At 36.9% G+C, this 18,763-nt stretch overlaps 1 protein-coding gene across 2 annotated transcripts in view; it reads right to left on the bottom strand.

Annotated features, from left to right (window-relative positions):
- cog6 (component of oligomeric golgi complex 6) overlaps positions 1–18,763 on the bottom strand; it is a 79,678-nt gene that overhangs the window by 22,226 nt on the left and 38,689 nt on the right. For both annotated transcript variants that reach the window (XR_012390420.1, NM_001320347.1), the window contains exons 9-15: positions 16,100–16,228; positions 10,540–10,631; positions 10,260–10,324; positions 7,508–7,599; positions 7,298–7,415; positions 4,141–4,272; positions 1,925–2,092 (exon numbers count right to left, since the gene is read on the bottom strand). Coding sequence is in view for 1 of the 2 variants with exons in the window: in NM_001320347.1 (NP_001307276.1) it covers positions 1,925–2,092; positions 4,141–4,272; positions 7,298–7,415; positions 7,508–7,599; positions 10,260–10,324; positions 10,540–10,631; positions 16,100–16,228 (796 nt within the window). In the remaining variant the exon portion in view is untranslated. The remainder of the gene's footprint in view (positions 1–1,924; positions 2,093–4,140; positions 4,273–7,297; positions 7,416–7,507; positions 7,600–10,259; positions 10,325–10,539; positions 10,632–16,099; positions 16,229–18,763) is intronic.

Raw genomic sequence — 18,763 nt, forward strand, 5'->3', positions numbered from 1 at the left:
TTCCTTAAAGAAAGAGAGGAAGACATCTGGATATTTCACATTCAACAGTGCAGAACATCATTAAAAGAGTCTGGAGGAATAAAGGAATCTGGAGGAATTTCAGTGCGTAAAGGACAAGGGCGCAAGCCTAAGGTGAGCTACTGTGATCTCTGATCCCTCAGTTGGCACTGCATCAACAATCCGCATTCATCTATAAGCGATATCACCACATGGCCTCAGGACTACTTTGGCAAACATTTACCACAATATGTAGTTACATCCACAAATGCCAGTGAAAACTGTACCAAACTGTGCCAAAAAGAAGCCCTATGTTAACAGTGTCCAGAAGTGCTGTCAACTTTTGAGGATCTAAGACATCTGTGGACCATCACACAGTGGAAACACGTACTGTGGTCAGATGAATCAGTATTTTAGGTATTTTTTTTTAGGGAGAAATGGACGCCATGTGCTCCAGACCAAAGAAGAAAAAGATCATCCAGACTGTTACCAGCAACAAGCGCAAAATCCAGGGTCTGTCATAGAATGGGGTTGTATCAGTGCCCTTGGCAAAAGTAACTTGCACTTCTGTTTTGTTACCATATATGCTGCGATTTTGGAGCACAGTATACTGCCTTCTTTTCCAGGGACCACCATGCATATTTCAACAAGACAATGCAAAACCACATTCTGCACACATTACAAAGTCCTGGCTGCAGAGAAAGAAGGTACAGGTACTTGACTGGCCTGCCTGCAGTCCCAACCTGTCTCCAATAGAGAATGTGTTGCACATTTTGAAGCTCAAAATGTGACAACAAAACCCTGTACTGTTGCCGGCCTTACGACTAGTTTGCAGGAACAACGGGACAAAATTAGACCTGAAACACTACATTCCTTGGGGTCTTCAGTCCCTACATGTCTTTTAAGTGTTGTGGAAAGGAATGGCAACATTACAAAGTGGTAAATGCTTCACTGTTCCGTTTTTTGAAATTTGTTGCAAAAACCAAAATTGTGCTTATGTTGAAAAAAAAAAAAACGAGGAACACATTCAATAATGTTTGTTATAATGTCTTAAAGTAAATTTCGAAATTACTACTTTCTTTTTTATTTCTGTTTTTTGTACTGTTGCAACCTTTTCCGATTTTGGGTTGTATAAAACATGTTTACAGATTGATTTGTTTCTGATACCTTAACTATGTGGTTAGGTGTTTTGGAAAAAAAAAACAAAAAAAAAAACAATATACTAATAACATGCATTCTCCGTGAATTTAGCTTTCATGTTTTTACTGCAAATATCACATCCATAACGCTGAAATTGCTCCAGTTTGCTGATACTGCCTTTCATGTAACATGTAATACAGCTGTTTGTATATGTACACGTATCATACTTTTTATTTAAAGGTGCAGTATGTTCGTTTTTGACTCTTCTAAAGCATAAAAATACCATAATATGTTAGCAGATATTTAGGAAACATGCTAAGTGAACATTCTTGTTTATCTGAAAAACAATGCTGAAGTCAGATACTCTGCCGAAATGGCTGTCTTTGTTTTGGTCGCTTTAACCTGCCCAATGCCAGTTCAGCCAGTTATATTACAGAACCCTGGATTGCCTTGGTGGAAAACAGTGTATTGGATCCGTTCAGTCATGAAGGCTCTCAAAGTATGAATCCTAGACTGAAATGCAACCTCCGGTGGACAGTAGCAGACTCCGAAATGAGGCGCAGATTCAGAGTTCCACATGAGGTGGTTATTAATTGGCACAAAATATAAATATTACAAACGTAAACATTAGGTGAGCAGGTTACAGTGTAACCCTGTGTTCTAACAACAAGCTACGTGACAAGAGTGATAAGATATTGTCTCCCAAAAGAAAAAAAAAAATCATTATTAATTATCTTCAACAGACTCAATGCATCTTGATATTGTGAAATAACTTTTATAAATGCACCTGAAACTCCAGCATTTCCAAGCGTTTATCTGTGAACTCGAAGAGCGCCAGCGTGGTCTTCATCATGTAGAGGGAGTTCACCATGTAGGTGGCCATATCTGCAGTGCCCAGGTTGCTGGCTGACACTGTGCACAGCTGCAGCAGCGGGTCGAGGATACAGGACAACACCTGAAACGCCAGACACTAGGTTAATGAGGGATAAACAAAGAACAATAAGAAGAAACGTCTGGTTGACTTAAGCATAGACAAATCTTCACAAAAAAAAAAAAAAATTCAGTAAGGGGCAAACACTTTTTCACACCACTGTATATGTAAAATGTGCACGCATATACATGAATAATAGAGGTGTGAACCTACACTGGTCTCCCGGTTCAGTTCGGTTTCGAACACACATGCAGTGAAATTGTACAGTTTCTGCATTTTTTGATAGTTGGAGCATAGTGAATACTCACGCTCGCCTCATTCACCATAGTAAGCTACGGCGACATAGCGCATATGGGATAAATGACGTCAGTACATAATAACCTTTTATGATTATTACTAAACCGATATCGAATTGTCTGCGTCTGTATCGCGGTGCACCGAAGAAACAATTAATTTCGACACTGCTAATGAATACACATATATTATAGTAAAAAAAAAAAGTAAAATACATTTCAAAAACATTTTTGTTTCTATAAATACACTTAATAAATGTCATATATAATGAAAACCATGAAAACAAAATAAAACGAAACCAATGAAATAAAACAGAACAAACCAAAACATACATAAAACATAATAAGAGCAAACAGAAGCACATAACAAAATTAAACCAAAACAAAACAACCCTCCCTTCAAACAAATAAATAAACAAATAGTATTTGTAGAAAAAAAAGCCATATTTGATTTGCTTCTTTTTAAGAAATGACCACATTTATGTCACATGGAAACATGCAGTTGAATCCAGAAGTTTACATTTACTCTAAAAAAGGAACATAACTATTTAAAAAAAAATGTCTGATGGTAAATCATACTAAACATTTACTATTTTAGGTCCGTTAGGATTACCTAAATGATTTACATTAGCTAAATGCCAGAATAATGAGAGAATTTTTTTGAATTTTTGAATTAATTTCGAGACAGTAAAAAGTTTACACACGTTTCCTTGGTATTTTTTTAGCTTTGCTTTTAAACTGTATAATTTTGGTCAAATGGTTTTGGGTTTCCTCTTACAAGCTTCTCACAATAGTTTGCAGGAATTTTGGCCCATTCCTCCTGACAGAATTGGTGTAACTGACTCAGATGAGTAGGCTGTCTTGCTCGCACAAGCTTTTTCAACTCTTCCCACACATTTTCTATAGGATTGAGCTCAGGGCTTTGTGATGGCCACTACAAAACATTCACTCTGTGATCCTTAAAGCACATTTTAACTGATTTGGCAGTTGGCTTAGGGTCATGGTCTGTTTGGAAGACCCATTTGTGGCCAAGTTTTAATTTCCTGGCTGATGTCTTGAGATGTTGCTTCAGTATTTCTACATAATGTTCTTTCTTCATGATGCCATCTATGCTGTGAAGTGGACCAGTCCCTCCTGCAGCAAAACAGCCCCACATCATGATGCTGCCGCCCCCATACTTCACAGTTGGGATGGTGTTCCTGGGCTTGTAAGCTTTCCCCTTTGTCCTCCAAGTGTAACACTGGTCATTATGGCCCAACAGTTCAATCTTAGTTCCATCAGACCACAGGACATGTCTCCAGAAATGACTCTTTTTCCCAGTGTAATTTAGCTAATTGTAATCTGGCTTTGTTGTTGATTCTGGCTTGTTGATTTTCCCATGTTGTCACACAAGGAAGCGGTGAGTTAAAGGTTTTCTTTAAATACTATTCTACAGTTGTGCCTCCAATTAACTCAAATGTTGTCAATTAGCCAATCAGAAACTTCCAAAACCATGACACCATCATCTGAGCTTTTTCAGAGGCAGAATAATCTTATTGTATGTAAACTTGACTTTTAAGAAAAGTTATAACAATTTCTCAAAAAATATCTCTCATTATTCTGCTATTAAGCAGAACAGAAACAAATGTGTTAATTTTAACTTACCTAAAAGAGAAAAAGTTTAGTCACATTAACATCTGACTTATTTTAAAATGGTTATGTGCCTTTTTATACAGTGTATGTAAACTTCTGGTTCCAACTGTATTGGTTTTTAGCACAAAACTTGGAACAAAGAATTACCTGTGCAAAATCAGCCTGACGGGCATCCAGAGGCAGAACTGATGAATCATGGGATGCCAAAACCTCTCTTAGCAGAGACAGAGTTTGAGTCAGTGAGGCAGTGGGACCCAGATCAGGAGGAGGAAGCTCTACCTAAGTATAAATATAAAAAAAAAATTATATATATATATATATATATATATATATATATATATATATATATATATATATATATATATATATATATATATACATATATATATCCGCCATTCATTCACAGCTGACGTCAGAACAGCAGAAACTCTAGCTAATCCATCGACGTCACTTTAGAGCTAGTACTTGAATGATTCTCTAGCATAATGTCTACAGTGATGACAAAACAGGCTAAAGCTAAATGAAATGCCAAAATGAAATGCCATCAGTCTAAAGAGATTTGTCAGTATTCAGGAGATCACAATAATTAACCCAGAAAAAATACACTACAACTACTATGGTATGAATACAGCACTACAAGATCGACTTAAAATGTCACTTACCAGTTTTATATTAATTTGATCAGCTGTAGTTTAAAATTAAGAGTTTTTCTCCTCTAAGGGCTTATTATGCGGTCTCTGTCGCCATCTTGTGGATGGACAACATCAACCATCTATGCTTCGCTCAATGACAGGCTAATGGCTGCCAATGTGCTCTCTCAGAAATTAAAAATATTTGAAAAAGCCCCTATTTTTTATAAATAAACGACATAGTTGCGATTTAAACAACTACATTCTCCCCTAAAAAGCCTCAAAAGAACATTACGTTGTCCAACAGCAGCAATATTTGTCAAACTGTAGAGTGTCCTCTGCTTGTCGCTGTATGTGGGCGGAGTAATACACAAGGGGGAAGAGGCGGATGAGTGCTGTTATTTGTAGAATAATCGCACGAATATCAGCCAATCAGATTATTATATTTAAAAAAATAACATGAATAACAATTAGAAAAAAAGTCTTACACAAGAGGCAGTAATGTCACTGTGAACAAAGTGTCTGTTTTTTTAAACACAAAGGGTTAAACCAACAAAAGGAGCGCTGTGTGATTTACCCTTTAATAAAATGTTCTGTTTTGAACTTTTAAAGAGCATTATTTACTGCAGTAAGTTCAGTTGAAGAGCCAGGCCTGTCTGACAGCGAGTCTGACACCTCTGAAGGCTGACTAATAAACACCCTGCTACGCTAGCGCTAGCCAGAGCTCAGCTTTCTCTAATGGAGCTCATTAGCCCAGGCTTGTGTTCTTGGCACCGCGCGACGTCAGCCAGCGACACGTAATTTAACACGGTGATTTGATTAGCAAACTGCTAAGGCCGTAATTCTCTCAGAAGTGTGGAGCGAAGGCCATCTTGTTCTTGCTATTGATCCACTTATCAGTGAAGTGTTGTTGTTGGTGTTTTTTTTTTTTTTTCTGTTCGTGTTCAAGGATATTTTGGGGTTAATTTAGAATCCCTGGTGTGAGAATGCTGTTTTTCAGCCTAGCTTAAGGCAGGTTTGCATCAGAAAGTGTAATGTTGATCGTTGTAGATGGGCAAGATGTTTTGTTAGCATTATTTTATGGCTTGAAGGTGAGTAAACAGGTTTTTAATATATGATGAAAAATGAAAACAAAAATTAGTTTAGATGCAAAAACCTCTAAATGCCATCTGAAATATTCCTCTAAAACGAGCATTTTTATCAGACTCATGTGTGTATGTTCAGTAATACCACTTTTACGGCAAAGAAAAAGTAATTTTCATGGTAATTAAAGTGAAATATCTCAACTTAAACAAAGGAGGCTGAAAATTTTAGTTAATTTTCGATGAAAATTGTAGATGGCATTTAGAGGTTTTTGTATGTGAACTCTTTATATACACTATCAAACAACTTAATAGCTCTGTTTATGTTTTCACTTTTCATTTGAGTTTTAGGTTCAGTTTTTTTTGTCATCTTGTAATAAATATGTAACAACAAATAAAGTGTTTTAATTTTACTTAGAGAGATTTTCGTACTTAAACTTATTTCAGTTCATTAATGAAGCAACATTTGATATTGACTGATTATTTTTATATAATGAGCTTTCAATTTTAATACAGGTGTAAATATGTTACATTTTATTGATGTTAACATGCATAATATGAATATAATTTTGCATAATTAATTAATTTTAACATAAATATTTGAATTATTTATTCAAAAAACATATTTACAATAGCTGCTAACAAAATATGTAATCTAATAAGTATTTAACATAATAAATGTTATTATTATTATCGTTATTATTAATATTATTATTATACACACACATATATATATACATACATATATATACACACACACACATATATATATATATATATATATATATATATATATATATATATATATATTTATATATATACATATATATATACATACATACATATATATTTATATATATATATATATATATATATATATTTATATATATATATATATATATATATATATATATATATATATATATATATATATATATATATATATATATATATATATTTACATTTTATTAATATACAATTTCAGATATTTTAAAATGATGATAATTATTTTACAATAGGTGCTGATAAAATATCTAATCTAAAAAGTATTTAGTATTTAATGTTTCAACTATTATTATTTAAAAAAATATTTCAGATTTGACTAAACCGTTCATTCACTATTTCTATTTGTTTTTTAGGGTTTTTTATCTTTAAATTCAAAAGGACAGAGAAGATTATTGACTTTATTCTGCGATGTGGAAGTGAGCTCATTTTTGCGTTTGTTTTAGAACTTTCGATTCAGTTGCCTATGAGAGAAATGACTAGGAGTGTCAGAAAATAGTCAAACTGCTCGCTCTACAATCAAGTTTGTTTGTGTCGATATATAAAAGTAGAATAATATCAGAAGGACATATCAGTTTGCAACATCAAGCAGCATAACGAGCTGTTCTTAATATCTAGAAATCAGAAATGGAAGTGAATGAGACCGTAAGTCTCGAGCCAAAAAGATAGAAAGTAAACACATTAATGCCATGTTTTGATGCACTAACCACTTGGCTATTGGCTACAGGCAATTGTGTTCTTTTATTACTTATTATTACTTGCAAATTATTTCAATTTGAGTTAATGATAACAACACTGAGAAGTGCTTACTTTATCCATAAGGCGACTTGCGTGAAGGCTGAGACTGTTGAAGAACATCTTCTTGCTGAGCATGTGCATCTCATCCATGGTCATCAGCAGAGAGGAAACACTGGTACCCATGATGCCACTGACAGACAGACAGACAGACAGATTGAGAGAGACGTGAGCATCATGCAGTAGTACTACACACAAGCTGAATCTGGACTGAGCTCTGTGTACCTGATGGTGTGATGGTAGAACTTGAGCAGGTTGGAGAGTTTATAGAGAAGAACCGCGCCGGGCTCTGCGATGATCACCTGCTCGATTCGCACCTGGTGGAGGAAGAACATCACATCACTCATCTATTGATTTCTGAAGGATCCTGTGACACTGAATCACTAGAGTAAATTCAACTAGAAATTCTACATAATTGAACCTTTTTTTACTGTATTTTTGATCATATGAACGCAGTCTTGCTGAGCAGTACTGGTTTCTTTTATAAGAGATCTTACTCTTTAAACTAGCTAGCTCTCTGCAACTCTCACATGGTCGCCCACTGAAGCTAAGCAGGGCTGCGCCCGGTCAGTACCTGGATGGGAGACCACATGGGAAAGCTAGGTTGCTGCCGGAAGTGGTGTTAGTGAGGCCAGCAGGGGGCGCCCAACCTGTGGTCTGTGTGGGCCACTTCCATGCTGGTTTCAAGCCATTTCCAGCCTGGTCTTAGCTGGTCAGGTAGGAAAATGACCAGCTAAATCCAGCTAAAACCAGCTTGACCAGCCTGGTTTAAGCTGGACATAAAGCCTGACCAGCCAAGACCAGGCTGCAAATGGCTGGTAACCCCTCTAAAACCAACCTGGTTGACCAGCTAAAACCAGCCAACCAGCATAGGGTGGTTTAAGCTGGTTATTTCAGTATGGACATTAGCTAGCATATTTAACATGTTGCTAGCATAAATAACATCTTACAGGTTTTATAATGTTTATAACATGATTAACATTTTGCCATTGAGTTGCTACCTTGAAGCTACCTATCTTACCTTGAAGGTAGAGGTTACCATGTCAGTATAGGTGACCATAGGTCGAGGTGGACACCCATGACGTGTGGAGTCCCACAAGGCTCGATTCTGGCACCTCTCCTGTTCAACCTTTACATGCTCCCTCTGAGCCAAATAATGAGAAAGAACCAAATCTCCTAATACAGCTATGCTGATGACACTCAGATCTACCTAGCCTTACTGCCTAATGACTACAGCCCCATTGACACCCTCTGCCAATGCATTGATGAAATGAGCAATTGGATGTGCCAAAACTTTCTTCAGTTAAACAAACAGAAAACTGAAATTATTGTGTTTGGAAACAAAGATGAGGTTCTCAAGGTTAATGCGTACCTTGGCACTAAAGGTCAAACGACAAAAAATAAGGTCAAGAATCTTGGTGTGACTCTGGAGTCAGATCTGAGTTTCAATAGTCATGTCAAAGCAGTCAGTAAATCAGCATACTATCATCTCAAAAACATAGCAAGAATCAGATGCTTTGTTTCTAGTGAAGATTTAGAAAAACTTGTTCATGCTTTTATCAGCAGCAGGGTGGATTACTGTAACGGCCTCCTTACTGGTCTTCCTAAAAAGACAGTCAGACAGTTGCAGCTCATCCAGAACACTGCAGCCAGAATTCTAACCAGAACAAGAAAATCAGAGCACATCACACCTGTCCTCAGGTCTCTACACTGGCTCCCAGTTACATTCAGAATAGATTTTAAAGTATTATTACTGGTCTATAAATCACTAAATGGCCTAGGACCTCAATACATTACAGATATGCTCACTGAATACAAACCCAACAGATCATTCAGATCTTTAGGATCAAATAAACTAGAAGTTTCAAGAGTTCAGTCAAAGCAGGGTGAATCAGCTTTCAGCCACTACGCCCCTCGCTGCTGGAATCAGCTTCCAGAAATGATCAGATGTGCTCCAACATTAGGCACATTCAAATCAAGACTGAAAACACATCTGTTTAGCTGTGCCTTTACTGAATGAGCCCTGTGCTGCGTCCGACAGATTGCACTATCATGTTTTTCTCTTCTTCTTCATTCTTTTATATCACATTTTACCTGTTTTTATGTTTTGTTTTGTTTTTATGCATTTTTATTATTTGTTTTTATTTTTATTTTACTTGTTTCTTTTATTCTTGTTTATGTAAAGCACTTTGAACTGCCATTGTGTATGAAATGTGCTATATAAATAAACTTGCCTTGCCTTGCCTTTATTTAACACTATGCTAGCATAGATTAGCTTGTCAACACAATTCTAACATTTTTAGCATGTTGCTAGCAACATGCTGCTATCAGGTGTTATAATGTTTATAACATGTTTAACAATTTGATAATGGGTTGCTACCTTTAGTAATCAAGGTGCTAGTTTGGATTAGCTTGTCATCACATTTCTAGCATATTTAACAATGTTTCTAGCATGAAGCAACATCTTTTTAACAAGTTTTATAATGTTTATAGCATGTTTAACATTTTAAAAACAGGTTTCTACCTTTATTTAACACTATGCTAGTATGGGTAAGCTTGTCAACACTTTTTGTTTGCACATTTCTAGCATGTTTAACATGTTGCTAGCATAAAGCAACATGTTGCTAACAGGTTTTGTAATATTTTTAACATTTTGATAACGGGTTGCTACCTTCATTTAACACAATGTTGGCATGGGTTTCCTCCGGGTGCTCCGGTTTCCCCAACAGTCCAAATAAATGCCCTATAGGTAAATTGGATAAACTAAATTGGCCGTAGTGTATGTTTATGAATGTGCGAATGTATGGATGTTTTCCAGTACTGGGTTACAGCTGGAGAGCCATGCGCTGTGTAAAACATACAAGTTAGCGGTTCATTCCGCTGTGGCGACTCCTGATAAATAAAGGGACTAAGCCGAAGGAAAATGAATGAATGAATTAATGTTCAAATATTCCACATAGTGTTGTTTGCACCTCACCTTGAGAGGTCTGCACACTCCTTCAGTGATGTGGCCTACGACTTCCTGCATGTTTTCTTCAACGCCTGAACAAACAGCAGAACAACGCATCACCAACTACATTCAGAGAGCAATACAAAATCCTTTTGGCTCAAAAATGTATCCCTAACTTCAATTATATTTCAGTGGAAAAGTAAATGACTTTTTAACTAATTACACCAAACACTAATCCAAGTACACTAGTTTGAACTTCCACTGAATATGTGTGTGTGTTATGAGATTTGGCTGGATGGACATTTACCCTGCACAGTCACTTGTTTGAGCAGGGCTTCCAGGTGCTCCTTCTCTGAAGCTGTGGCTTGGTGGAGCCAGGCCAACATGTCCCCAACATACCTGGACAGATAGATGATAGTAAGTGCAAGAAGACACTTGTAAGCAGGGCTTTACATTAACACCCGCCAAATGCGGGTAGATTTCAGCTTTGGCGGGTAAGACAGCCGCTCCCACTAGCCACTTTGGCAGGTTGGAAAAAATGTTTACATTTTAGTTTTCTTAAAGCAGCGTTCGACAATAAGGATGGCCCAATATGCGTGCAAATGTGATCTTAGAATCGAGAAGCAGCACGACTGACAAAAATAACTGTCTTCGCGCGAGCAAAAGCAGGTGAATACCTTATGAGAGGATGATTACTCGCGCGCACAGGGGATGTGATGCGCGCTACTGTTAAAAAGAGCACGCGCTCCCGTTTACTTGCGCAAAACACCCGTTTGTAGAGGAAGCGCAATTGGTGCGATCGGTTCTCTTTGAAATAGACTAGACAAAAAGCGATGCGCGTGTGAGCAGCAAACCTTTTGTAAGCAGCAGCAGCTGTCACTGCTTTCATTTTAATTATTCTCAGTCATGTGATCATCCTTTCATTATCACTCGTGGTATGTTTCATCTGCTTACAGTTATTTTGTTAATATAGTTTAATTATCATCTTTTGCAATAACATTGCTTTAATATGAGATTAACTCCCCATTTATGTGTAGTAACCGCTGATCTGGGACCTTTGATGACAGTAGATCTTTTTAAATGTCAATTAAAAAAAAAAAAAAAGAAAAGTTTTGTCGAATAAAAGTGCATGTATACAGCTATATATTTGCTTGTTTTGACACATTTTAAATGTGTGGCTAAGAAATAATTATTTCTTTTTGGTGCGGTCAGGGATAAATTAGGCAAATCCTTAATTTTGATCCCTAAAAAAGTAATGTGAAATAAAAACCAATTGCAATGCCACACAACCCATTTGCTCATGCACACTGAGCAAGCTAATACACAACACACACACAAACAGTGAAACAATAAATAAGGAGGCATGTGGACAACACAACATCTAAATCAAGTCATTTTAGCATGTCAAATATATATATATACATATATATATATTACTAATAATATTAATATTAGTCATATTTATTAATACAAAATATATTTTCCAAGCAACAAAATTGTGGCTGGTGAAAATGGCAAATGGCTAGTAATGTTGGCGATCTACTAGCCACAGTGGCTTATGATCAAAAAAAGTTAATGTTAAGCCCTGCTTGTAAGAGTAAGGCCTCATTCCAATTCAACCCCTTAGCCCTTCCCCTTACCCCTACTTCTCGTTTTGCACGTTCACTTGAAGGGGTAGGGGTCAGTGGTGTAGTCTGGGATATACACACGTATACTCAGTATGCATACTTTTTTCCATGAGCTGTTTGGGTATTCCGACTTCTGAGGATCAATAATAGCGTATACCCTCAGTTCACTCACTTGCTTTGCTGATTGAACTTCCCTAATTTTTATGTATTCGTGTACATGACATTTGAAATGCATAGTATAACCTTCTGGCTTTGAACACGCAGAATAATAATGGAATATAGTTATGTAAACAACCAAAACATTACAAAACATTATCCCAACTCAAATCGAAAATTGAAAAGTGTTTTTACTCTAGCCGAAATAAAACAAATCAGACTTTCTCCAGAAGAAAAAATATTATAGGTAACTAAGGGTGTCTCGATCTAAATTCATGCTCAACTTCGATTATCGTTTTAAAAAAATAGAATCGTCGATGCTGCCACGCCCCCATGTCACTTCACGCGATCCTCCGCCCCGCCCCCGTTGCAAATCCGCTCGCGAAAAATACACACTCAGGCCCTGTTTACACTAATACATCTTTGTTTTTAAATGGCATTTTAGAACGACAACGATCCATATCCACACTGGCGTGTAGCATTTCTGAGCAGCCCTCCTTCCTCACTACCGCTGAAAACGCACATCACATGACCACACACACTCATTCACACACAGACACAGACGCACACACACTGTCATGCGCTCGAGACAGCGGGTCCAGGCAGTCAGCGGGTCAGTAGACTGCTTCCATCTTTTACTTTCACACATGTACTTAGTCATTTTAGCGAACACCTCAGATACTGTTGGCTGGTTCCTGTTGGTTGTGCATCTTTTTTACAGAAGCTATTATAACGACACAGATCACTGCCTATTCACGAGTCTCGCAGAAAAAAAGGAATGACAGGTGGTAATTATGTGTGTAACTTACCTTTATTCATTTAACGTATGATTTGTTTATGGGTAAAACAAATTACAAATAATTAATTCGTTATTAATTAATTAATTAATTATTCATAATCGAAAATCAAATCGTGACTTTAGAATCGAAAATGTAATCGAATCGAGGATTTGGAGGATCGTGACACCATTATGCTGTGTTCACACTAGACGCAGATAAATCCCTCTATTCCCGTGTAAATAGCCGCGTGAACATTTGAGTTTGCTCGCTTCATTCGCGCGTCAAACCCCGCTTCATTCGCGTGTCAAATTCACTTCAGAACAGACGCGGATTCGCGTGATGGGCAGGGCTTCTGTCTGCCCAGTGACTCTAGCTTCATAGCTAAATGGCTAACATGGATTTTATGAAGAAATTAACAGTGTTTATGTGCTTTATGAAGACTGAAAAACAGCGTAGATACGTTTAGGGTCCTGTCTGAGTCCACTACATCCTTTCAGAGGTGCATCCAGCTCTGTGAGCTCATAAACTCCTCCAGAAAATTAACCTGGTTGACGGAGGCTTTCAGCGGTGCTTCTGACTGAGCCAAGCCCAGTTTGATGAACTGTTGTTGGTGAAGGCTGGAGGATTTCCCTCGGAACACTGACAACAGGTTCTTTGTCGAAATCACGCCCCCACAAGAGCAAGCTTCTGATTGGTTAACGTTAACGCAACGCGCCACGCCATTTGCGCGTATTGCGCCGCAGGATGTCTATTCGCGCGTTTGCATTGACTTAACATGTAAATAACTCGCGCTTGACGCGCGTTCCGCGTCTGGTGTGAACGCAGCATTATAGGTAATACTGTGAAAAATTCCTTGCTCTGCTAAACATCATTTGAGAAATATTTGAATAAGAATACCAATTTCACAGGAGGGCTAATCTTTTTGACTTCAACTGCATATGCTTCAGTAAAAAAGAGTGTAGTATGCTTCTTATGAGTTTCAGCGTGAGCAATAGTAACAGCAATTGATTTTAAAAGCGCTGGTAGGATCGCAATGGCGACTTAATTAAACGCACAGAGCTTTTCTTCAGGATTTGTAGCTCCATCCAGTCGAGTTATAGATTTCCCTGAGACTCAAGGCCACCACACAGTCAGCTATCATTACACGGCCACCATATCCTTTAATACCGGACAGCAGGGGGAAGTGCTGTTCTGAGAAGCACCGTTTCCCACTTTTTATCGACACGATGCCGAGAAGCTCATGTTCTGTGCTCGTGTTCCTGTCGGAGGGCGTTCGAAGGCCTGACGGGGGGCTGGCCTGGAGAATCCATAGATCTCAACAGCCGACCTTTCTCTGAACCTGCACCATTAGAGTAATTCCATGAAAGAGGAAGCGCTTCTCTGGAAGAATCAGGTTGGGTTTAATGTGCTCAGACATTGAATTGGATTTGCTGCTTCGGGATACGTGGTGTTAATCAGCAATGGAGAGGCTTTTAGTGGCTAACAACGGCGTGCCCCTAAAACCACCCCCAATTATAGATGGGGATTGTTTTTAAGGACCTGCGAAGGGATGAAATGTGCATTTTTTTATTCGAGGTTTGACAAGATTTCAAGTGAAATATGAAGACGGGGCGGGACATCTTGTAGTATCTCTTTTAGTGTTTTAGTTTATCCAAGCCGCAACATCCCGCTCTCAATGTGAAGCTAATACAGTAGTTACTGAAACTGCAATTCATCGACTGGCCATTGGGGGCTGGCTCCAGAAACTCCAGATGTTCACTGACTGCCATGTTAAAATGGCCATCTTTACAGCTGATAAAAACATGTTTACAGCCTGGTACAAAAGACGGTTTTGGTGCATATAACTGATATTACCCTTCATGACAACTGTGAGTCAAGGTTATAAAAGTTTTGGATTTTTTGGTTTTCATTTCGTTTTGACTTTTGGTTTGAAAATTCAGTTTTTTTAGATAGATTTACTACTTATTATTAGTTTTTATATTTTGAAATTAAGAAGTTTTAGTGAGGTTTTTACTTAAAGGTGCAGTAGGTGATCTGCCAAAATGCTAATCGCTTAGCATATTATCTTTGGACGGCGGGGAGGGACTGTGATTCAAAGCCACACCCCCTGAAATCCCGAGCGCACCGCGTCACAACAGCAGACAGACAACCCACTAGTACATGTCATTCGCCAGTTAGTTAGTGCCAGCGCCGTGCAGGAATTACATGTATTACTTTGCCACACTTGCATGCTATTTCAGAGCGAATATTCAGAGTAGCATGGTGAACAGCATAGGAAGGCTGTCATTGTTCAAAAATGACCCAATGTGAATATAAAAGCAACTTCAACTCAATAAAGCAGGTTACTGATGTTTTGTTGTTAAACTAAATATAAATCTACATTATAGATGCTGTTAAAGGGCCTTATGAACCTGAAAATAATCACATCAATCTTTCACCGGGAGATTTCAATGGTTGAACAACACGTCTGTGCATACAAGTCATTCATAACAACACAATCTAACATAAGCTTAGCCTGAACATTACCTGTCTAACAGTTATACTTCAGCCATGGTGTAATCCTTCCTCCAGCGTGCTAAAGTAACTCCAATATTGATTCATGTTTTTAAAAGTTTCAATTCAGCATTTGATTTCTCCAGGTCCGTCTCGTGACCGCGCGGCCACTTTGAGGGCGAATTATGCTAACACATGCTAATGGTGGATCTGCGTGAACAGATGCGCAGAAGTCCGAATCGATATACTGACAGACAGTCTGACCTGCTTATCGGAATTATTGGAGATGTCGGTCCGACTCTATTTTATTGGACGAACATTTTTTTTTTTTTTTGCTTTACCCAGAATATAAAAATGCATATAAACACATTTAGATCATTTACTGTAATCGTTACTATTGGACTGTGAAGAGGCTTTCAACCAGCACAACAAAAAATGTTTCTGAAGACAATCACCTACTACACCTTTAACTAAAGTAAAGATCGCAAGTTCCGGCACAAATTCAGCCCTGCATGTACCTAAACAATGTTCCAATTGTCTGAAAAGCAAATAAACAAATCTGGGAATACATTATTACTGAGGGAAAATGAAAAGCCAGAACACACAGGTTCAGCACAAAGCTTTTAAAATAAAAGGCATGGTCATGAGAAATTTATCGTTCCCTCATTATACGACTTCATGGGTGGAATTTCATAACATATTATCTTATTTCCACAAGTTAATCTGAATTGACATGGCCACGACAAAAAAGGTCAGCCGAACATGTCTCCTTCAGGTCACCGTACTTTGAATGAGATGTTGTGGTCTGTACCTCATGGGGTCGTGAGAGTGCATCTCTATGGGTCTCGGGGTGCCGCCTGGACCTCCGCGGGTCAGGGCATCAATAAAGCCTCGGACTACTGCAGAACGTCGCGCCGTACCAAACTCATCCAGTGTGTACCTGAGAGAACAAACAACAAAAATGAGCATACGATTATGAATTCAAGGGGTCTATGCTTGGCTGATTAGCATAGCGCTGTGTGAATCTGTATTTATTTTTGGCTATTTCTGCGCAGATTTATGCATAAATATTTGGGGAGTATTGTAACTAAAAACGTGAAACGAAAAATAATACCTTTTTAAATTTTATTTAAGGCTTGCAATGCAAATTTAATTAGATCTAAATATTTGGTAACCAAAGCAAGTTTCTCATATAATATATCGACTAAAAGACAGAAAATAATACGTTACAAACTGTATTGTAAATAAATCATACAAACATTTGCATATGAATATGAATAAATATACTGAATAAACATAAACATACTGCATCTATTAACATTAGTAAATAAATAGATTCAATGTTGGCCATTGGCAAGTATAACTACATACTCCGCAGGTTTAATAAACACCACTTTTAATGTAAACCAATATTATCAATTACCCACAATACCGATATTATGAATTATTTACAATATCCTTATTATCAATTAGTTACCATACTGATATTATCACTTAGTTACCATAATGATATAATCAATTAGTTACAATACTGATACTATCAATTAGTTACAACACCGATATTATCCATTAATTACAATACCGATAATATCAATTAATTACAATACCGATAATATCAATTAGTTACAATACTGTTATAAGCAGTTAGAATACTGGTATTTTCAATTAGTTACAATACTAATATTATCAATTAATTACAATACCAATATTATCAATTAGTTACAATACTGATATAAAAAATTTGTTACAGTACTTATATTATAAATTAGTTACAATACCGATATTGTCAACTAGCTACAATACTGATATTGTCAACTAGTCACAATACTGATATTATCAATTAGTTACAATACTGATATTATTAATAAGTAAAAATACAGATATCAATTAATTGCAATGCTGATATCAATTAATTACAATACCGATATTATTAATTAGTTACAATATGGATATTAGAATTGTTACAGTACCAATATTACCAATTAGTTATGATACCATTATTACCAATTAGTTATAGTTTTGATATTATCAATAAGTTACCATACTGATATTATCAATTAATTACAATATCACTATAGTCAATTAGTTACTATACTGATATTATCATTTAGTTTCGATACTCTGTTATTAATTAGTGACCATGCGGATATTATCAATTAATTACAATACTGATATTATCAATTACAATACGATATTATTAATTAGTTACAATACCGATATTACAATTGTTACAGTACCAATATTGCCAATTAGTTACAATACCGATATTACCAACTAACTATCAACTATATTTTCAACGATATTTGAGCTTCAGAACAGTTAAGAAATCAATATTTAGTCTAATATTTTTGGATTTTTAGTAAAGATAGAGGGAGCTCTGTTTATGTTGACCAATTGTCATTTTCATCCAGACAAAAAAAGCTGTAAATGACAATTTCAATTGAAATTTAATTGGAAGATATGTTGTCAGACCTTCACAGATTGCAGCAAATGTTAAGATTTTACTTTTACCTAAAGCCATACCTAATACATCCAGAGAAACTGAATTTTCAAGCGGTCTTAAAAATGTATGTATTTATTTATAATTAATATGACTATTCTAGGGCTGACGTAGATACATTTAAAGTTCCAAGTCTTCATTGTTCCAGGCCAGCTCAACACCTTTAGATGACCAATTAGGAATACCAGTGGATTTTAAAATTATGTTGTTTGGTATATCGCTAGCATAAACAAGATTAAATGCCCGAGCCATAAAACAAAACAAACACTGCAAGACCTTCAAAATAGCCTCTGAAATCTTACAGAGAAAAGAAATACTTTAAGTTAGAAAGACCCAGGGTCACACACATACACACACACAGACAAAAACAATGGAGGGCCTGGGTTGGCAGTTAGGAAATGTAGCTGTGTTTTGATCTACGGGCTGAGAACGGCCCTGCGCAGACTAAACAGTAGCGACCACAGTGGCCAGAGAAAAAGGGAGGAGAGCAAAGACTGAGAAGTTTAGCAGAGATTCCAGTAACTCTGGAGGTCCCCGTCCTCACGCTTTTCTCCTGCGGCCTTGAACTACCTTAGATAAAATCGACATGTGTTGGGAGATTTAAGAAGAGGGTGACAGAGCAGAATAAAAGAGAGCAGGACACAAAGAGAGGACAAGAAAACATGAGAATCTGCGGAGAAATGCGAGCCTGTCCCTGTATGCACCTTGAGAAACTGTATGGTCTACAGAAAGATAAAGTAACGTTTTCGGAAATTTAGAAACGCAAACAATGTGAGACAATCTGAACAGTTTGGCATTACTAAGAGATTCCCCAGGATGTTGTTTTTTCACTGATATTCTGCACAGGATGATGAGATGAGGAAATCAAATACGATAAAACCGAGAACAGTTCACAGACATCCGACACTCGATACTTTAATTATCTAAAGGACGTTTTCACATTAAAATAACCCCATTTTAATTAGTTCTGCATAA

This window comes from Danio rerio, chromosome 15, assembly GCF_049306965.1.
Source record: "Danio rerio strain Tuebingen ecotype United States chromosome 15, GRCz12tu, whole genome shotgun sequence".
Lineage (NCBI taxonomy): Eukaryota > Metazoa > Chordata > Actinopteri > Cypriniformes > Danionidae > Danio > Danio rerio.